Source organism: Rhamphochromis longiceps, linkage group LG15 (genome assembly GCF_057381845.1).
Source record: "Rhamphochromis longiceps isolate RC_006_pf linkage group LG15, R_longiceps_female_GT1.1, whole genome shotgun sequence".
Lineage (NCBI taxonomy): Eukaryota > Metazoa > Chordata > Actinopteri > Cichliformes > Cichlidae > Rhamphochromis > Rhamphochromis longiceps.
Window position 1 is genome coordinate 28,174,915 of NC_140571.1, and position 22,269 is coordinate 28,197,183.

Genomic DNA, 22,269 nt, shown 5'->3' on the forward strand with positions numbered 1-22,269 from the left:
TTGTTAAATGAAAAAAATCGGCCAAAAAATATATAACAGCCACACAATCACAAATATGTACACATATGGAAACACACATGAACAGAGAGACACACACACAAGATCCAATTCAGTCAACCAGTCTAAATATATTGAATTTGAATCTTACAATGAGATCATCCCATAAAAAGGCTTTCTCTCTCTCTCTCTCTCTGTCACACACACACACACACACACACACACACGGGTCTATGTGGTATGGAGGGACTATCCTACGTCAATCCGCCCGGTGGTGGTTTAAGTGGACTACCCTTTTCAAAGGACTTAGAGCCAAGGGAGTGAGGTTAAAGTGTTCGAAAAAATCTGAAAAAAATTTGGGTCACTTCAGACCTCATACACTCCCTATAGAAGTCTAGATACACTGATACACACCAACCAGACTCTATTGTGTTTTCTGGAGACATTGTCCACTTGACAACAATGTGTTTTATGAGGTCCAAAAAAACAATATTGGGTCTTTAAAGGGACAATGATGTAATATTTAAATAGCTTATCATTACCATGAATACACATCTGACAGGACACAGGATTACTGGAACATCATTTTATTAGTGTTCTTGGATCTGAACATTAATTTTAACCATAAATAAAAAAAGAAATCTATGGACAAAAATGCCCACGCTTCCCACAGAAATATAAAAATATAGAAAACAGAAAAATTAAAAACATTTAAAATGAATTTTAATAGTTTAAAGGTAAATATTAAGGGGAGAAAATATGCATTTATAATTTTTTATTTTAAATATAACCCGTCAAAAAAAAAACCTAAATAAATTAAATGTAAAAATTATGAAATACAAACTGCTTCTGTATTTAACAAGAACTTTTTTTTTCTTTAAACAGAACATCAGTGTTAACAACAATTGGCAATCTGACCAAGATGTAAAACCACATCTGGCTAAACAGTTATTTTAGTTCATTTTTTTTTCTGCCTTTTTGCAGTTAATCCTCTGTTTCTTACAAAATCTCTTATGTTTTGAACTGTTCTTCCTGCCAACACCGGATCTTCTACCAATTTGCAATGACTGCATTCATTTTTGGTGGCTAGTTTCCCTTCGTTTATGTGGTCTTTAAAATGCCTCATCACTGCAGCAACCTCAGCCTTGGACCACATGTTTTTGGGAGCTCTTCGGGAATTGTGGGATTGAGCAGCATTTTTCTCTGGAAGATATATAAAGTAGTAGTAGTTAAAACAAACAAAAAACCAAACAAAAAAAACAAAAAACATTTGCTTGTTAAAAGAATGGATGCTACCCTGTATTAACTTCTGAAATGTGTTGCTACCATCAATATCAAAACGAGCTAAAATTCTCTTTGAAAATTTATCAAATTTCTAAAATGAGACAACATTTAGTGTTCCGCTGTGAATAAAAGACTAAATAAAAAGTTGAATAAAAGTCTCTTGATGCATGCTCAATCATCCAGGTAAGTAAATCCCAAAACGTTGATTCTGTTAATCTGGACGTAGCGTTTTCAGTGGGAGAAACATTTTGTCACTCATCCAAGTGACTTTTTGCCACCACTCTGCAGTTTGCCATATGTTGCAAAGTGATGAAACAATAATACGCTTAGAGAACCAACTGCACCCCTTACCTTCAGAGGGAGCAGCAGTCTCACTTGCTGCAGGCATTGTGAGTGGTCCTTCATCTGCTGATTACACAATTTGATTAAGTTTTAATATTTGTAACAAACATTTTATCCACAGAAACCAAGCTAGTGGTAACTTACCACAATCTACAGTGTCTTGGAGCTGCGCTGTGTTTGTGGAATCAGCTACTGCATGTACAGGCTCACTGGTGCCACACGCCGACATTGTGAGTGCTGTGTCATCATCATCTGATTCACTCTCACTGTCCTTTGTTTCAGCATCACTTAATGCAATTTCATCTGAGAAATTGTGGGGGGGGGGGGGGGAAACAAAACAAAAAAACAAACAAACACAACCCCCCCAAAAACCTCACATTAACAACGAGATATGACAAAATACAGAACAAATACTGGAAATTATAGTACATAGTTTTACTATTTAAGGCCACCACTCTGCAGTTTGCCAAATGTTGCAAAGTGATGAAACAATAGACTTCAAGAACCTTAAATCATGGACATTTAACAGAATGGTCTGTGCTTTTAGGTTTTAATTCTGTTGATAAAGCATAATATTCAACTACTGCCCTAATATTTGCTCCTTTCAATACAAACCTTCTATTTTGATCTCATCCAGTGATTTCCCCTGGATCTGGGAAAGATGTCCTTTTTGCAGTGTTAAAAGCAGTTTGGAAATCTTGGCCAGCTGTGTTGTGGGAACTGGTAATCTGTAGAATTCGCGGTGAACGCGGATATCATGACCCAGGAAATCTGCAACCTGATCAAGTTCGTTGTTTTTCAAATTAAGGACTTGTGAGAGTGTGGCAACATGTTTTCTGAGCTGTGTCGATCTTAGATACTCAGGCTGCTTTGCTCCACACTGGTGTGCATGAACACGCAAGGAGTCCATTCCTCTGTAATGACTCATTGATCGGGGTCTTGCAAAGAGGTAGATATTAGTGGCACAAATACCACAGTCAGGCCTCCTACTAACCAGTAGTGACAGAGCATCCAGCATGCTTGGTGTTAGCAGAACCGGAACATTTCTGTCCCTTTTCCCCATTATTTCTATTCTACAGAAATAGTTACAGAGTCTCTGTTCCATTTCTGAGAGCCCCATGGCAACATCTGTGTGGAGTGCTGTTTTGTCTCTTTCAAGAAAACTTTTGAGGCGCATCTTTGAAACCTCTCCAGAACGTCTTCGGTTGAACACAATGATTTGTGAGAGTGTAACTTGTGCAAGTTGGGCATAATTCTGAGCTGTGGCTTCGTTCTCCAAGCTGCAAAAGGCACTTTCTGCAGATTTTTGAAGGTAGTGATGGAGAATCCGAACATCTTCTGTAAAGGGCAATGTTGATGGCTTGTTAAACTTTGCCTCACTCAATGTGTTCAAGGCACGGTGAGACACCATCTCGGACCATTTGGAGACATACAACTTCTTGAACGCATCAGTGGACTTGATTAGGGCTTCATCCTCTGTCATGAGGGCACGACAATGGATAATGTCAGACATTTTATGCAGTGTATGTCCCAGTTTCAGCGCAAGGCTTGGAGTTTTGTATGACAGTGTCTCTTCATCAAAACCTGAAACTTTCTTTACTGCTTGCACAACTCTCTGGAAATTAGCAGGCTTAATAGCTTCTTCCATGTTATGCACTGAGAATTCTGTGCGCAGACACAACAACAAACGTCCCGCTTCACGAAGCTTCTGTCGTATATAATCATACTTTGTAGGGTCTTGTCCATGTTTATTGTAGAGGGACTGGGCAAACTGAATAACAGTAAAGTCATTTCGCACAGCTGAGGCAATCTCATCTTGTTTCATAACAGCAAGAACCTTCCAGACTCCACTTGACACCTGCGGATAACACTGAGACTCCAGAGTTAAAGCCAGGCCGAGTACTTTGGTTCTTCCAGGTTCTTTATCCGTGTCATCTTTTGGTTTGTTCGGACATCTGCGGACATGTCTCCAAAGATCCTTGCGAACATACATCCCTTGACAATAAAAGCAATGAGCGAACTTTCCCTCTACTGCTTTAATCTTGGGTCTTCTCTTCACTTTCAGTGGTCCCACTCCACCATGCAAAACTGCAGCATTATGCTTAAAATTTCCCTTATTTCTCAATTTCTCTAACAGACTTTTACGCTCGTTTGAGTCTCTAGGCAGGGAAAATGCATGCACAACATCAGGAGCCGTTTTGTGCGTTTTCAGGTGGCGGGAAATTTTAGCTTGTGGTTTGCCACAAAAATAGCAGTAATTTCTTTTACTTAAAGTCATTTTTTCTGATTCAGTTTCGCAAAGCTCACTTTTATCTTGTGGCTTGTCCTTTGTCAAGTTGTGGATTAAATTCATTGAATCTGATTGTTCATGCGCTTTGGAGATGTCATTTTGGCATAGCAGACCTTTTGATGTGCTTGGCAATAATGAGATGTCTTCATCTGAATCTTCATCATATGACTCTGAATCTGGCACATATTCTTCTTCTGATATGCTGTGGTTGCCATCATCATCGCTTGATATTTGATCCAGAACTGAATGTGGCAATCCATCCTCCCCTGAATATTCAGAAATTTCTTCTTTCTGGAATGTAAGAACAAAAGTTATTTTAATTGATCAATACTTTAGACAGGTAAAAAATAAACTGAAAAACAAAGTCAAGCCAAATATGAATGGGATACACACCTGTGTTGACTGGTGGCAATTCTGATTTGCCAATTTTGCAAGGCAAGATTTGTGCCAGACCCCTAAACAAACTGAAACACATTTTGATAGACTTAATTTAGCTTTGCAGTTCTATTTAAGTGAAGTAGTTTTTTGTCAAAGCATTGCAGTAATGTCAAATGCTGAAAAAAAAACAAAAAAACAAACTGTTCACACTTAAGGATATTTTAATGACTACACATACACTGCTAATCCCCCCCCCCCCCAAAAAAGGACATCCCAGATGTGAATGAAGGAATTATTCTTATTAAATACTTTGTTCTTTAGGTAGTTGAATGGCATGAAAGTGTGTAGTTGAATGTGTGTGGCCTCCAGATGCCTGTATGACTTCCCTACAATGCCTGGGCATGCTCGGGATGAGGTGGCGGATGGTCTCCTGAAGGATCTCCTCCAAGACCTGGACTAAAGCATCTGCCAACCCCTGGACAGTTTGTGGTGGATGGAGTGAGACATGATGTCCCAGATGTGCTCAATTGGATTCAGGTCTGGGGAACAGGCGGGCCAGTCCATAGCATCAATGCCTTTGTCATGGAGGAACTGCTGACATACTCCAGCCACATGAGGTCCAGTGTCGTCTCGCATTAGGTGGACCCCAGGGTCAAACGCACCAGCATGTGGTCTCACAAAGGGTCCGAGGACCTCATCTTGTTACCCAATGACAGTCAGGCTCTCTGGCAGGTACAGAAATGCCACCCCTCACCATTACTGACCCACTGCCAATATGATCATGCTGGAGGATGTTGCAGGCAGCAGAACGTTCCCCACGGCATCTCCAGACTGTCACGTGCTCAGTTTGAACCTCCTTTCAGCTGTGAGGAGCATAGGGTGCCCGTGCCGAAGTTGCCAAACTTTGTGTTTTCTGGCAAATGCCAAGCATCCTGCATGGTGTTGGGCTGCAAGCTCAATCCCCACCTGTGGACGCTGGACCCTCAAGCCACCCTCATGAAGTCAGTTTCTGACCATTTGAGCAGACAGATGCACATTTGTGGCCTGTTTGAGGTCATTTTGCAGGGCTCCTCTTGTTCCTCCTTGCACAAAGGTGGAGGTAGCGGTCCTGCTGCTGGGTTGTTGCCCTCCTATGGCCTACTCCACATCCAGGTAGCACCTCCATGCTCTGGACACTACACTAACAGACACAGCAAACCTTCTTGCCACAGCTCACATTGATGTGCTACGCTAGATGAGCTGCACTACCTGAGCCACTTGTGTGGGTTGTAGACCGTCTCATGCTACCACTAAAATGAAATCACGGCCAGCATTCAAAAGTGACCATAACATCAGCCAGAAAGCATAGGTACTGAGAAGTGGTCTGTGGTCACCACCTGCAGAACCAGTCCTTTATTATGGTGAATTGACTATAATTTCCACTTGTTGTCTACTCTATTTGCAAAACAGCATGTGAAACTGGTTGTCAGTGTTACTTCCTAAGTGAACAGTTTGATTTCACAGAAGTGTGTTCTGACTTGGAGTAACATCGCATTGTTTAAGTGTTCCCTTTATTATTTTGAGCAGTTTATGTTATGGAATGGGGAATTGAGGACAATCCCAAGTATACCATTTTTACAAGGTCCTGCACCAATGAGGTAATACTACATTTCTTTAATTAGACGTGACCACCCATTAATTAAAAAGGGAGCAGTGTTCATTTCAGCTAGTCTTAACTTGTTGAACTCTATTAATGCTTTTTACTATACACTGTACCTATTCACTAAATGTCTCACCTTTGCACTTATAGCCAAGCCACTTGAGGGAGGAAACCGGTCCCACACACTGAATGCACTTGTCCAAAGATGATATTGTTGTGCACACCAGACGATGATTGTGAAACTGTTAGCAAAATATTGCAACATTTATTTGTTTTGGACAGTTGGAAAGGTGAGGTGTTTTCAATTCAGTTGCAGATATCAACTAATAAACTTCGTCCATGTAAATCACATCACACCCAGGTGACTGCCAAACACACACACACAGCATCCATAAAGAATGATGATAGATTAAATTATTAGTTCATTAAGTGGTACACTGGATTATATTTACCCTTTCAGGCTCTGGATGTTTCAGGTCCAGATCATTGTTTGGAAAGCTGTTGGGTTGCGGCTTTAGGCAGCTCACAGTCTTCTGAATCTGGCTGGTCTCAGTCTTCGTGTGTAACAGATAGAAAATGAAGACAAAAGAACAGTAATCTGACAGTTACTAAAAATGCATCACTCAAGAGGATGAATAAACCATTTCACTATCGGCAAATAGCGTAAGGTACACATCGTGCATGAGAAACATTCATTAAAATCTGTCCTAGGTCAATGTTACCTCTTCAAAATCTTGCACTGAAGAAGAATGCATGGCTTCTGAGCCTTGCTGAGGCATTTCTTCATCAAGATCCTGCAACAAAGAAAAGATGGCACAAAGATTAGACCAAGTGCTCTTCTTGCAACTGGGCAGGCCTGTGCTTCTGTTTTTAATTTGCATGTGTGTGTGTGTGTGTGCGTGTGGGGGGGGGGGGGGGGGGGCTTTCCACTCAAGAAATGTTTTCTTCTGAAAAAAATACTGGCTACAATAATTAACAACTGATTCCTTTGCAATCATCCATCCTCTTCCACTTATCCTTATCAGGATTGTGGGGTAGCAAGCAGGTTTGGGGCCTATACCAGCTACCATAGGGCAGTACAACCTGGACAGATCACCAGTCTAACATGGAAGGACAAGCATTTGCATTCACACCAAAGGGCAGTTTTGAATCACCAGTTAACCTAACCCCATAAGCTACATCTTTGGACTGTGGGAAGAAGCCAGAGTACACAGCCAGAGAGAACCCATGCACTACAGCAGTAAAAAGTGCCTAAAACAAGTTAAGAAGTTGTATAGTACTATCTATCTTAATGTTCAAGCCTGAGTTTCAAACCATTTCAACATAGAAACAAAGCACATGCAGTCAGTTCTGCATGCTGTAGGTCAAACTGTCAAAAAATACAAGAAGACCCCTCCTAAAACCAGAGTGATGTCACCATGAAGCAAACTTTGACAGAGTCCCCCAATAACAGTGTGGTCCTCCTAAGTCACATTTGGGTGGTTAACACACACACACTCAGATGTTATCCAGACTTGCACTTTGAAACAATGAAAAGGACCTACAAGCCACGGTCCATGTAAATCACATCACACCCAGGTGACTGCCAAACACACACACACAGCATCCATAAAGAATGATGATAGATTAAATTATTAGTTCATTAAGTGGTACACTGGATTATATTTACCCTTTCAGGCTCTGGATGTTTCAGGTCCAGATCATTGTTTGGAAAGCTGTTGGGTTGCGGCTTTAGGCAGCTCACAGTCTTCTGAATCTGGCTGGTCTCAGTCTTCGTGTGTAACAGATAGAAAATGAAGACAAAAGAACAGTAATCTGACAGTTACTAAAAATGCATCACTCAAGAGGATGAATAAACCATTTCACTATCGGCAAATAGCGTAGGGTACACATCGTGCATGAGAAACATTCATTAAAATCTGTCCTAGGTCAATGTTACCTCTTCAAAATCTTGCACTGAAGAAGAATGCATGGCTTCTGAGCCTTGCTGAGGCATTTCTTCATCAAGATCCTGCAACAAAGAAAAGATGGCACAAAGATTAGACCAAGTGCTCTTCTTGCAACTGTACTGGGCAGGCCTGTGCTTCTGTTTTTAATTTGCATGTGTGTGTGTGTGTGTGTGGGGGGGGGGGGGGGGGGGGGGGGGGGGGGGGGGGGCTTTCCACTCAAGAAATGTTTTCTTCTGAAAAAAATACTGGCTACAATAATTAACAACTGATTCCTTTGCAATCATCCATCCTCTTCCACTTATCCTTATCAGGATTGTGGGGTAGCAGGTTTGGGGCCTATACCAGCTACCATAGGGCAGTACAACCTGGACAGATCACCAGTCTAACATGGAAGGACAAGCATTTGCATTCACACCAAAGGGCAGTTTTGAATCACCAGTTAACCTAACCCCATAAGCTACATCTTTGGACTGTGGGAAGAAGCCAGAGTACACAGCCAGAGAGAACCCATGCACTACAGCAGTAAAAAGTGCCTAAAACAAGTTAAGAAGTTGTATAGTACTATCTTTCTTAATGTTCAAGCCTGAGTTTCAAAAAATTTCAACATAGAAACAAAGCACATGCAGTCAGTTCTGCATGCTGTAGGTCAAACTGTGAAGAAATACGAGAAGACCCCTCCTAAAACCAGAGTGATGTCACCATGAAGCAAACTTTGACGGAGTCCCCCAATAACAGTGTGGTCCTCCTAAGTCACATTTGGGTGGTTAACACACACACACACACACTCAGATGTTATCCAGACTTGCACTTTGAAACAATGAAAAGGACCTACAAGCCACGGTCCATGTAAATCACATCACACCCAGGTGACTGCCAAACACACACACACAGCATCCATAAAGAATGATGATAGATTAAATTATTAGTTCATTAAGTGGCACACTGGATTATATTTACCCTTTCAGGCTCTGGATGTTTCAGGTCCAGATCATTGTTTGGAAAGCTGTTTGGTTGCGGCTTTAGGCAGCTCACAGTCTTCTGAATCTGGCTGGTCTCAGTCTTCATGTGTAACAGATAGAAAATGAAAATACAGTGCATTTTTGAAGACGCTTTTGAAACATTAAATAGCGATAATAACAAATAGCGTAAGGTACACATCGTGCATGAGAAACATTCATTAAAATCTGTCCTAGGTCAATGTTACCTCTTCAAAATCTTGCACTGAAGAAGAATGCATGGCTTCTGAGCCTTGCTGAGGCATTTCTGCATCAAGATCCTGCAACAAAGAAAAGATGGCACAAAGATTAGACCAAGTGCTCTTCTTGCAACTGTACTGGGCAGGCCTGTGCTTGATCTCGGTGCTAAATCCTAACCGTTAAACTCAACTCGTCGTGTTTGGAGGAAGAAGAATACTGAGTTGCATCCCAAGAACACCATACCTACTGTGAAGCATGGGGGTGGAAACATCATGCTATGGGGCTGTTTTTCTGCCAAGGGGACAGGACAACTGATCCGTGTTAAGGACAGAATGAATGGGGCCATGTATCGTGAGATTTTGAGCCAAAACCTCCTTCCATCAGTGAGAACTTTGAAGATGAAACGAGGCTGGGTCTTCCAACATGACAATGATCCAAAATACACTGCCCGGGCAACAAAGGAGTGGCTCCGTAAGAAGCATTTGAAAGTCCTGGAGTGGCCTAGCCAGTCTCCAGACCTCAACCCCATAGAAAATCTGTGGCGGGAGTTGAAAGTCCGTGTTGATCGGCGACAGCCCCAAAACATCACTGCTCTCGAGAAGATCTGCATGGAGGAATGGGCCAAAATACCAGCTACTGTGTGTGCAAACCTGGTAAAGACCTATAGTAAACGTTTGACCTCTGTTATTGCCAACAAAGGTTATGTTACAAAGTATTGAGTTGTATTTTTGTTATTGACCAAATACTTATTTTCCACCCTGATTTACGAATAAATTCTTTACAAATCCTACCATGTGGATTCATGGATTTTTTTTTTCACATTCTGTCTCTCACAGTTGAAGTGTACCTCTGGTGCAAATTACTGACCTCTGTCATCATTTTAAGTGGGGGAACTTGCACAATCGGTGGCTGACTAAATACTTTTTTGCCCCACTGTAGCAACCATAACAATGCATGTATTTTGTGAAAAATCACAATTTTGCAACTCAAAACATTAAGAGGCATAAAAGTAAAACGGTAAAAGATTTGAAAAAGCGCCTTTCGCCCTATGACAGCTGGGATAGGCTCCAGCGCCCCCCGCGACCCTGAAAAGGATAAGCGGAAGCGAATGGATGGATGGATGGATGATTTATACCTGAATAGCCCAATAATTTGAGAACATTTTAAAGTTTGAATGGTTGTTCTACGTGAAAATATGAGGAAGTAGTTAAGTTTCAAAAACAAGCAAATTTTAGCAGAATTGCAGAAGTTTCCCATTCATTTCAAATTTAAGGAATAGTGTGGATGCTTAAAGCATCCACACTATTACAGTATTTGAAATACTAGTATCTGTACTTCTACTTCAGTCCTGAATGTCGGTAATCTCGTCACTTCTGCTGACGACCCAGACTCACCTTTATTAACACTCACAGGTGTGAAACGTCACCAGGCCACTGAGCTTTAATCAGAGATGAGCGCTTCGCTGCAGACACATTTAAGCTCCCCCGTGTGCTCTCTGTGAGGTCAAAGGTCATGAGATCCAGCAGTTCCTGCAGATAATCAGAGCAGATGTTGGATCAGATGTGATGTCTGAGACTTGATTGGAGCTCAGGTTTGTTTATCACAGCACTAAAGTCATTGTTGTCCTCCTCCTCCTCCCTTGTCTTCATCAGATTAAATATGGATGCTCTCGTTGGTTTTCTCTCTGCATCAGCCTTTGCCGTAGCTGACTTCCTGTTTGATCAGACATGCCTTTAAAGCGGTGACAGCTCAGTTCAGCCAGAGTTCAGCTGATGCATTAGAATGAACAAATTTTAATGGCACAACTCGGAGACGGAGAGGAAGACGAGCTGCTCGCTGTCCTTATAGCGACATCACCACGATGCTCAAACACAACCTTTCATCGCTGAGCTGTCAGGAACCTGAAGTTTGCAGCTCAGACTGAAACGTCAAACTGCTGCTCCTCTTCTTCAAAGACTGCTGCCGTCAGCACACAGAACACTCTGCAGACTCTGAATGACTCCGATAAATGGTGATGGCGTCCAGCATCAATGCTGAGCCGATCCAAATCACTCCACATCAGAGGCTGGAAGCAGGCTGACTGCCTCACTGTTACGTTTTTATTGTTGCTGGACGTCAAAGGTGAAAGTGCTGGTCCAGCCTCAACGATCCACACAGAACCAAGAGGAGACACACCTCCACTGTCAGGACTCACCTATACCGTCACTAAAAGGACAGAGGTCAGACTGTATGGAAAGGCAAGAGAGCCGGAGCTGCAGACACATCTGATTAAAATGACACAAAACCAAAATGGTGTCTTTGCCACAAACTAAAGTTTTAATGTGCCTGTCTTCTTACAGTAACGGGTTCGTGTTACCTGTGCAAACCTGTGAATATTCAGTCATAAGCTCCTCCCACATTTCTGACTGACAGGTGTCAGACTAACTGACTAACTCCTGAGATTTGCCCGTTTGTCTGTAACTGCACCACCTGAAGTTGAATGCACCATCACTCCACCCATCTGTGCTGGACCTTCACCCTGCAGCAGCATAGTATTTATTTTTTTATTGTCATTGTCAAGAACAATGAAATTGCGTTTGGGGCTTCCATACAACCCAAAAAAAAAAAAGCATCACTGGCTCGTAGACTTCCTGGTTCAGCTCTGGTTGGCTGTTTGAGGTCAGGGCTGACCTTGGTAACCACTGGTTGCTAAGGCAACATGTGATGACTTGTCAGCGAGACTTTAATAGTGTGACACAAACAGAGGCGGAGCCAGACATTTGAAACACCCGGGGCTTAGCCCTAAAGGGTAGTATGCATGTGGGATTTTTTATTTTTTATTTTTTTTGGGGGGGGGGTGCTTTTAATTAAGCAGCAAGGCAGAACAAAATCAGGGCTGTATCAAGACACGAGGACTAAACCCCAATTCAACCGACCCAGAACTGATCCAGAATTAAAACAGGACTACAACAGTTCAAAATCAGGACTACTTAGGGCTTAACCAAGACAGAACCAGAATCAAAACTAGATGATAGTAGCACTGAAAATCATCATAGACCTGCACTACACTTATTTTTTATTTCTACCAAAGTACAGACTCAGAAAGGTTTATATAATTATTTAGCCTTTTTGTGCAAACAAGCCTGCATAACTTAATAAATATATAACTTGAAAAATAACAAACCTAAAAAGAAACACTAGGTACAAGATACACGAGTACCTATTATATGGTGATACTTTTGGTAAACAACCATTTGACTAACATGTGTGTCTCACCTGCTCTTGTTCCCTCTCTGTTCCCCTCTCTCTCTCTTTGTGCTGACAATCATCAAATATACAGTTGAAACCAGATATTTACACACTCTTCAGATCAAAACACAAACACTTTTTTAATTGTAACATCAAATCAGACTAAATGTTTATTTTTTTAGATTGATAAATATAAAAAACATATTTGTTAACTTTAAGAGTAAAGAGAGAAACTATCTGTATTTCTTCATTGTAAATGGCACCAAATTGTATTCAAAATTGAGCCACACTTATGGAGCTCCACAATTCTTTTCCTGGTGTTTTGTTGACATCTCTTGATTTTCCCATGTCACAGAAACAGGCTCTGTGTTTTGCCTTATATGCATCCACAGCTGTGCCACCAATTTACTCACATGGACTCTACGAACCAATCAGAAGATTCTTCAGCTCAGAATGGAATCGTCTGGAGTTTTCTTATTAATTAACAATAAACTTAGTGTATATGTACTCCTAAATTTGATGAAAGTGATAAAAATAGACAGCTCTGTCTCTCTTTATTCTGACATTTAACTAATTCAAAAGATATTTCAATATTTATTTATCCAAAACAAAACAAGTTTACTCTAAATTGATGTTGTACAGTAAAAAAATGTTCTTGTGTTTTCCATAAAGTGTAGGTAAATATCTGGTTTAAACTGTGAATATACTGCTGTTTATTGAAATTCCTCTTGTTTTGCATAGAAATATACTGAACAACATACAAAGCATAATATATAAAATACTACCAGAGTTTTTTCTTTGAAAGAAGCTCCTTATGTCCATTCTTGTATATCAGTGCATTACTGAAACTGATTTATTTAGCCGTGGAGGGTAACAACTGAAAATATGAAATAAACACACATGTAAGCTAAGACTCTAAAGAAACAGCATTGTTGTTGTTCGGCTTTTCATTTCGCCATTTGTTGATTCACTTGAAGAGCGAGTAATGTAATATGGGTCAAGTGATCAGTTTGATATCAATCTGTATTTGCTCCCTCTGGGCGATGTGCTGCGCAAACATAATGTGTCCTTCCACACCTTTGCTGATGACATTCAGATCTACCTCCCTCTGAGGTTAGACTGTAAGGACTCTCTGCAGCCGTTATTCTCCTGTTTGTCTGACATTAAGACTTGGATGGCTCTTAATTTTCTACATCTAAATGAAAGTAAAACTGAAGTCATTGTGTTTGGGCTTCCTAAAGACCCCGACCTTTCCTTTGATTTTATGGGACCCCTAACTTCCGAATGTACTTCCTCCATTAAGAGCCTCGGTGTTACTTTTGACAGTGCTTTTAAATTTGATAAACAAATCAGCTCCGTAGTCAAGGGATCTTTTTATCATCTACGGATTTTAGCTAAAGTCAAGTCCTACCTGTCCAGGAACGATCTAGAAAGGGTGGTCCATGCTTTTATTACTTCACGGCTGGACTACTGTAACTCCCTTTATGCTGGTTTAGATCGTTCCTGCCTGCATCGCCTTCAACTGGTGCAGAACGCTGCTGCTCGCATGCTGACCGGCTCCAAAAAGAGAGACCACATCACTCCGGTCCTCTGCTCTCTCCACTGGCTCCCAGTTGCTTTTAGGATTGATTTTAAAATTTTACTGTTGGTTTTTAAGGTTCTTAACGGTACTGCACCTCCTTACCTGGCAGAGCTTCTTAGCATTTACCGCCCCAGGAGATCTTTGAGGTCAGCAGACCTGATGCTTTTAGATGTTCCCAGGTACAGACTAAAGACTAGGGGAGAGAGGGCTTTTGCTGTGGCTGCACCCAGACTGTGGAACAGTTTACCTCCTCACATCAGATTCTCCACAAGCCTTGGAACTTTTAAAACTGCTCTTAAAACTCACCTCTTCTCATTGGCTTTTAGCAAGGTTTAACTTATTGTTTTAATTTATTGTTTTATCAGTGAGGTGTTTTATGTACTTGTGTTTTATTGTATTTTATATTTGTATTTTATTGTACAGCACTTTGGTCAGCCTCGGTTGTTTTTAAATGTGCTTTATAAATAAACTTGACTTGACTTGACTTGAATCTTTTGTGATACACCGTCATATTTACATTATTTATACAGTACGAATGGTTTGCTTTGGTACCTGGTTGAACTTCAGTTCTCCTCTGTCTGCCTAGCTCACTCGCAGGCAGCAGCTGCCCCGCCCTGCTTCGTGCCTGAGCTCGGATCATACCAATATTAGGGGGGATTTACGCACAGTTGTAAATTCCCACAGTGTGAACTATGTGCTTCGAATGTTATGTGTAGTTTTTTGTTTTATACAGTTGTCAGCCAGGCATCTAACTATGAAAAAATTACACTCCAAAAGACCCCGGGCTTCTGAAAAAACAACCCGGGCTTAAGCCCAGTAAGCCACCCCTCCGCTCCGCCACTGGACACAAACCGGAAACAGAGGATGTTCCCCTTCAAAGTAAAAGCATCAGGATGAGCGATTTCGGAGTGTTCGCTCCCGACTGCCTGTGAAGTTTGCACTGTGTGAACGTTCTGGGTGAGCTAACCAATGTAACCTGCAACTGCCACACACAATCAGACTGACGGTTCAGCAGTAGCATCGAAACCATGGCATGCTTTATGGCGACTGTAAGTTACTGAAACATCATGTGGTTGTCATCTGTGACACTTCACAGATCTGGAGCCCTTTGACATCAGAATCAGAATCTTTTATTAATGCCTAATTTATGAAACAAATGAAAACTTTCACTGATCTTAAATGCAAAGACAATATGTTACATAATCAAATCTGTAATCTCTGAAGCGGCTCTGCTTATATTAATGATTATTGTGAAATGTTTCCATGTATTTGTACTATTAATTATTAATAATGCTGTTTCCTTGTGTCTTTAAAGCCTAACCAGGGTCCAGGTCTCATATACATATGCACTGATTAATAAAGCAACGTTAACATATCGCTCCTGTTGTATAAATCAATACAAAAAGGCATCCACCATTTCCAGTTCTTCTTTGTGTAGTGTTCCTGCAGATGATGGCAGCAGTCAACGGGTGACCACGGGCTTCGTCTAGGAACCACTCGCCAAACGGTCAGGGTCCGTGTGACTGAGCAACACGTTCTCACTCCCAACTCGTCAAACGTGTGACGCATGGTCAGGCTCCCTCTGCTTCACTTATGGAAGCGCAGGGTACCCCTCTCGCGTTGGGAATTGACGTGAGGGGTCTTCCGATTGAAGAGATTGCCGCGGAAGTGCCTGTTGTCGGTATATTTAGACATTTTCCAAATCACATTGTAGTGACGTATACAGAACACAATAAATTATATAATGTAAACAACTACCTGAAAAACAGGTAGAACGATACTTTTTTATCGTTTATTGCATTTACGGAGGGAGTGATGTATGCTGGGTAATGGCACAGCTAGCTACTGGGTGACTTTATTCACCCGCTTCGGCTGTTATCAGTCCATACAATGGGCGTTATTAGCACAAATCAGTCCCATAGATATGGGCCATCTCCTGCTAGATTGTTCAGAGGGTTGTTCTCATCCATCCAGATGGAGGATCACTAACAGGAGCGTGGAAGACTCCAGAATCCACTCTGGCTGGAATCCAGTGGATATGCAGTGTAGAGCAGGGCGATATGGCCAAAAAAATTTATCACGATATATATTTGAAAATTTGCGATAACGATATAACTGACGATATAGTTGATGCGAGACAAAATACAACTCCACAACATTACTAGCGCAAAAAGACAACCTTCCATTTATTTTCACTTAAACAAGAAGCTGGTTTTTATGTACATTAAAGCTTTATAAAAATGTAACAGTGCAAATGCAAATTCCTTGCTGAAAGTTTAACCAAAAGGCATTTCCAGTAGAAATGGGCTGACATATCCTGAGCATAACCATGTATAATATCCACTGAAGTTAAAAAGAGGTGCTTTGCAACATTAAACTGCAGTGTGCAGTACGCATTTTTCGGACCATAAGGTGCACGGGATTATAAGGCACATTAAGCGAAACAAAGCAGTCAGATAAATCAAACTTTATTAAACTCATTCTTCTTGCTTCCTCCACTTCTGTACCATTGATTCATTAATGTTGAATTCTCTGGCAGCTGCTCTATTCCCATGTTGTTGCAGTATATGAATGACTAACCTTGTATTGTGGATGGATTATCTCAGTTGTTCTCCTGACTGAAGTTTGGTCCGTTTACAGCATCCTGCCGTGCGCTTGCATTTGTCTCTAACTATGAGGAACCTTCACATTAACTTTTATAAGTGGAAAAGTGTTAGCGTTCGTCCTCCAGCTTCACTGTTTATATTATGCTAACATAGCTGTGTCGCTAGCGATCACGTAGCACATCATTATATACCAGCTAGCCCAACTACAGTAACCCTACAAACGTCACTGCTGTTTAGTTTCCTGTCTTCATTTATGTTGGAAGTGATAGCAGAGCTGTACGTTTGAATTTTTTCAGAAATCTCTCAGTCAGAACATGCTATATCATGCTTAGGTAACTAGCGAAACTAGCAAGCTAACTTCCGCTAGCTTCCTGCTAACTTCTAACTCCGTTAAATGTAATAAATTTTGTTTTCATGGATGCCTGGAAGTTAAACTTCATAGTTACACCTGGTAAAGCAGCAATGCTGATCGTTTTATTAAAGATGAAAGAATTTAGACAGTTTTTAACTCTCAGTGATGCTGCAGTGTTCGTTTGACCTGAAGCGTACGGAGTTTAGGACCCAGATTACTCCCAGATTTAAGAGCATCTTAGTCCGACAAATACGACAATAACGACGGCCGCTTGCATGTTCTGCAAAAAAATGTGCTTTGTTGTGTATCTGACGGACAAACACCAAACCAGTTCCACATCACTGAAGTTGCACCATTTTTACAAACCAGTTCTGGTTCATCTGTTTCACTCAACAATCGGCCATGTGCGTATGAAAACAAAGGCACTGCGCATGCGTGTTTTACTCATATTCTATTGCGATATTTCATTTTCCTATCGTTGCCTAACATTATACCGGTATTACCGTGAACGGTATAATATGGCCCAGCCCTAATGCAGTGTGTACAGGTAAGACCATTTAAACGGACAGCATTTATAGAATGACTATTAAAAGTCAGCGAGTGTCAGTAATGTTAATGTGGTTATCTTAGTAATACACAGAGTGCTAATATAACAGCTTTAAGATGCATTTGTAGATATTATTACGTGTTTTACCGTCTTTATGGTGCTAGCTTAAAGTTACGGTGTAAACGTTAGCTTATATTGGAGTAAAGCTGTTACGATGTTAGCACAGAAATATTAGCTTCTGTCATGACTGATGAAGTTACTAGTTAATAAAGTTTTCAGTAAAGTGATTAATCGCAGCCACAGATTGACAGCAAATATCTCGATTAGCTTCAGTGCATCTATAATAAATATGTGCAAGTTTCAGTGCTTCGTTTAAACTGTATGATACTTATACTGACCCAGGGTCAGTGTAAAATACAATCCTAGCTGTGTGAACAAAGCCACTGTAAATTTAATCCTGGATGACAAACCTCAGGATGCAGGCTATTATTACTCTTTCCTGCTGGCACACCTGTCACACCTGAGAGTTAGCTAGAAACTTACAGTGACGTGGACATCATGCAAAGACTTCCAGACTCTGTAATACTGCAAATGATCAGTGACTCAGGTTAACACTAAACTTTAAACAGCACCTCTGTGTCTTTCTGTGTGCTGAACAGAGATGGGCAGTAACGCGTTACTTGTAACGCGTAATCTGATTCCTTTTTTCAAGTAACGAGTAAAGTAAGGGATTACTATTGTAAAATCGGTAATTAGATTACCGTTACTTTCCCGTAGGAACGCTGCGTTACTGCGTTACTAAAACCGTGATTTTTTTGCGAGAATGTCTCATGACAGTGACTAAGCGAGTGCGCGGTTAGTGACAACAGCTGTGTGCAGATCAACAATGGATCACATATTGATTGTGGGAGAGAGTATGAGCGTGCAGCGTTTAAAGCGTGGAAGTACTGACCTTACTTTGAGTTTGATTCCATAAAAAGTGACAAAAACATTAGCGTCCGTTGTGCGTGGGAAGAAAACTTTTTACAAGGAAAAAAAACCCCTAAACTTCCAAGCAAGCACCGAGTGCGCAACGACGTAATGGGAAACTCACAGAGAATCTCGCGGATTCTTCAACTGACCGCGGCACACCTGCACCAGGGTAAACCTCCGCCTACCCAGTCCTGCTTTACAGGTGAAAATAGAGCAACAGGACCGCTGAGTCTTTGACTTTATTTATTTTCTGCTGTGTTTTACTTGCATCTATTTGAAAGAGTGAAGTGTTAACACAAAAAATATTTTATTTTATGTGCTGGAATGTGCAGAAAATAGGTTTCAATGTTAAACTAATTTATTCAAGTCAGAGAATGTTGCATATAATTAAATTTTTGCTTGATGCATAAAGTTAAAAGATTAAAAGATTAAAACCTCTGTGTCTCTCTGTGTGCTGAACATCTAGGATTGAGTCAGGCTGCATTGACTGTGGGACTTTAATGTGTTAAAAGCAGGTTGAAGACGGCTCAGAAACATTTGAAGATTAAAATTTAGCATTATGGATGCTGGTGGTTTGTAAAGCCTCTACTCAGCTGTATTTTTGTTACTAATTTATGTTTGTTGTTGTTTAACACAGATTTCAGAAGAGCAAATATGCTTAATAGTTTAACTAGATTTCATTTGTCAGTGTGGGACTGCTGAGTCACCTGAAGAACTCATTTCATTCATTCTCCACATGATGTTCATATACAGAAATGTTTCACAGGAACTGATTTCTCCCAAAGGTTGAACTAGTGTGTTTCCATAGATTACCTCTGTATGAATGTACTTCTTAAACGAAGGCAAGTGTTTGTCCTTTTTTGTTCCTCAGGTACAGTACGTGATATCAAGGGCAGGCGGTCAACACTGGGGGTAGACAAGAAGCAGACGTACTTCCAAGAGGGAGCTGCAGTGAGGTCAGAGGTCAGAATCTGAAACAGCTCAGGTTTATATTTTAGAGGTTATAAAAAATCAAAATGTATTTATAAAGAAACCTTTAAATAATAGTCATAGTTCTGATTATTATAAGAAATATCAAACATTTAAGTGGATTTTCTGTTACACATATCGTGTTAGCCCTGCAATAAACTGGCAGCCTGTCTTTGTCCTGTATCAGCTGGGATAGGCTTCATCCTCCCGCAACCCTGAATTGGATACATTGTATTCCAATTATGTAATCTGATCATTTACAAACTCAAGGTATCTAATCAAAATGTAAGTAATAATGATAAAATGGGAAAGCAGAAATAAGTGTGACATGAATGTAAATGTGTTAGCTGACATAGAGGACAGCTACATGTAGTCTGAAAAACCTTTGTTGTCAAGTTTGCAGGTATATCAGCACGAGACATTCTTACATAGAAGAGACATTAAAGTCTCTAACTCAGTGAAGCATTATTGGTCCCGTCTGTTTGGACAAATATAGTAAGTTGATGTTTGTCCATTTATTGACACATTTTCTTAAGTGCTTATCCAGTTCAGGATCACAGTTGAGCTGCAGCTGGATATGTTCACTAAATAAACCTTACAAAAGTTAACAATAAACCTGCATCCATGTACGTTGTTGTCCACAGGATGAGAAAATCAAACTGGAACACTGTGGAACATGTTAATAAATGTTTGTGTGTTTATGCCTGTGTCTTTCACAGGAGGCGCTGGAAGGTTTCCCTAATAGTTCCTGGTGGATCAAAGCAGAACCATAAAGGTTGCTGGACTGCATGATGGCCTTACCCCTGAGCCGTCATCCTGTTAAAGGAGGAACCAGTTAGAAGCTGTTTTCAAAGTAGCGAGCAGATTTAATCTCAAGTAAGCAATTAACTGTTTGTTCATCTGTTCTGCCACTTAAAGAGCATTTAAGGACATCTTTTGAGTGTCCAGTTGAATTAATTCTACTGGCTCTCATGGTCATTTGTTATTATAGACATATTTTTCATGTTCATCCAGCTATTTAGTAAATTCTATCTATTTAGTAATATCCGTCAGCTATAAAATGTAATATAAATATAAAAATATCTAAATATCTCCTGCACTTTATGTTTTAATGATGTAAGTCTGTTATCGTGTTACATTAGCATTCCTCACATATCAATGAGATGCTGTACAGTACAATCCTACTGACACAGCAGAGGGATAACGACGGCTATTCAACATCATTACACGACACATTCGAGCTGCATGACACAGACAAAGTGACTAAATCATCTTTTTTGTGGTTTATTGTCTTCAAACCAGCAGACAAAGCCGATTGCAGAAGATGTCAGAGAAGAACTTCAGGCCGTGGACTGAAAAGGTATTTTTTTCTTGTTATCAAAAGACATTTGGAGTGACGGCTTCTACAACTGGTTGTGCTAAAGTAAAGCTTACAGTCTAAGAAATCACAGTGTTGATATTCAGCACAAAGAGAAAAGCTCACTTGTTTGAATTTATTTACAATCATAGTTTTATAAATTCTGACTGTAAACAGCTTTTACAGCTTTGATATTGTTTGACACTCGATATCAGGTGATAGGGTTTAATTTAAAGGTTTCTGTGTCCCAATGAGCCATTTACACTGATCAGTGTCAGTTTAACTGTAACACATTCATTATTTAGATTCAACAAAGAAATAACTGAATGTAAAAAATGGCAGCCCTCAGGCCAGGTTTATAGATATATGCATGCATTATGAAATTTATGTATCCCAGATAATTGTTATTCATCTAGTCATGGCAGACCTACCTCTTCCTCCCAAGTTAACTGCAACCCAAAAGAACTAGTGGGGCTATTTACACACTCACAACCAGAGCCACCAAAAAGCTGTCAGCCACAGATGTGCTATAAGAGTTAGAAACTCTACTTATGGAGAAACTTTCTAAGTCTAACAGGGGACAGGTACTCCTGCCCAAATAACATGATATAACCCCACATACAGCCCAGCCATAAAGCGAACCAAGTCATTTAGTTAAAGACAGAATGGGACCAAATGCATGTAACCAGCCTGCACCCACCTGACATTTCTTCCTCCTGAATTAAATGAATGAATGGATGAAAGTTAAATGACTACAAACCTAAAGCCACTAGTTCCCACACTGGAGCTCCCTGACACTGTGTGTTAACCGTATTTAGCTTGTATCAACAGTTGTAACAGGCTAAGCCACCTGAGCCACTGCATTGAATTTGTTCCTGTCTTAATGATTTCAGCTGACTGGTTTCAGCTCAGATGTTCTGCTTTTTCCTTTCAGTAGATCAAAGCAGCTCGTGCTCCTTCTGCTTCCAATTTAGAAGAAGAAGAAGAAGGCGAAGGCTTCAGCGAAGTGGCGTTCATGGTCTCAGTGAACAGTCATGGTCACACACTGCATGTGGTTTTAAAAGCAACATGTCTGTTCACCACAACAATGGAGATGTGTAATATTAGTGCAGCTACGGTTTGTTCTTGAACATCAGTTCTGTTTTCTACTTTGATCACTTAGACCAAAAAACTGTTGTTTTCAGATTCTTTCTTTTACATCTATAAAGCACCTGCTCATTTTTTATTACAATTAGTTTCACATAAATGTTAGTGTTGCCTTTATGATCTTTTAATGCTTACACTACACTGTACACATTAGAGACATTTCTGTTACCTGTTTCTGTTGACTCAGAGTTGTGAAATGTTCTTTTATTTAATGCACAATATGAAGCTCATAATTTTCTTACAAATAAAACTCTAATGACAAACATGAACAGCTGTGCTTATTTCTGAGACATGAGTTTTTGAATGTGTTCATATTTAGACAGTGTGCATCTGTAATCTGAAACTGTAATGGTGAACCTGAGGTGATGGTCAACAGAAGGCAAATATATATCAATATAAAACAATATTGAAGTAATGTCTTTACCCTCTGCAGCG

At 40.4% G+C, this 22,269-nt stretch overlaps 2 protein-coding genes and 2 long non-coding RNA genes across 4 annotated transcripts; 1 reads left to right on the forward strand and 3 right to left on the reverse strand.

Annotated features, from left to right (window-relative positions):
• Positions 1-577: 577 nt before the first annotated feature.
• On the reverse strand, positions 578-1,916 carry LOC146652852 (uncharacterized). The gene is made up of 3 exons (XR_014907614.1): positions 1,768-1,916; positions 1,633-1,689; positions 578-1,200 (listed from the first exon to the last, which is right to left on the reverse strand). It is a non-coding gene; the product is annotated as an uncharacterized LOC146652852 (long non-coding RNA).
• Positions 1,917-2,227: 311 nt separating this feature from the next.
• On the reverse strand, positions 2,228-4,233 carry LOC146652853 (uncharacterized). The gene has a single exon (XM_085381230.1). It carries the CDS (start codon positions 3,974-3,976, stop codon positions 2,228-2,230), a length of 1,749 nt encoding a protein of 582 aa, XP_085237356.1. The 5' UTR covers positions 3,977-4,233.
• Positions 4,234-5,345: 1,112 nt separating this feature from the next.
• On the reverse strand, positions 5,346-9,150 carry LOC146652854 (uncharacterized). The gene is made up of 7 exons (XM_085381231.1): positions 9,084-9,150; positions 8,837-8,938; positions 7,870-7,941; positions 7,600-7,701; positions 6,653-6,724; positions 6,383-6,484; positions 5,346-5,471 (listed from the first exon to the last, which is right to left on the reverse strand). Exons 1-7 carry the CDS (start codon positions 9,138-9,140, stop codon positions 5,346-5,348), a joined length of 633 nt encoding a protein of 210 aa, XP_085237357.1. The 5' UTR covers positions 9,141-9,150.
• Positions 9,151-20,077: 10,927 nt separating this feature from the next.
• LOC146652855 (uncharacterized) lies at positions 20,078-22,036 on the forward strand. Its single transcript, XR_014907459.1, has 3 exons — positions 20,078-20,207; positions 20,634-20,691; positions 21,623-22,036. It is a non-coding gene; the product is annotated as an uncharacterized LOC146652855 (long non-coding RNA).
• Positions 22,037-22,269: the final 233 nt, after the last annotated feature.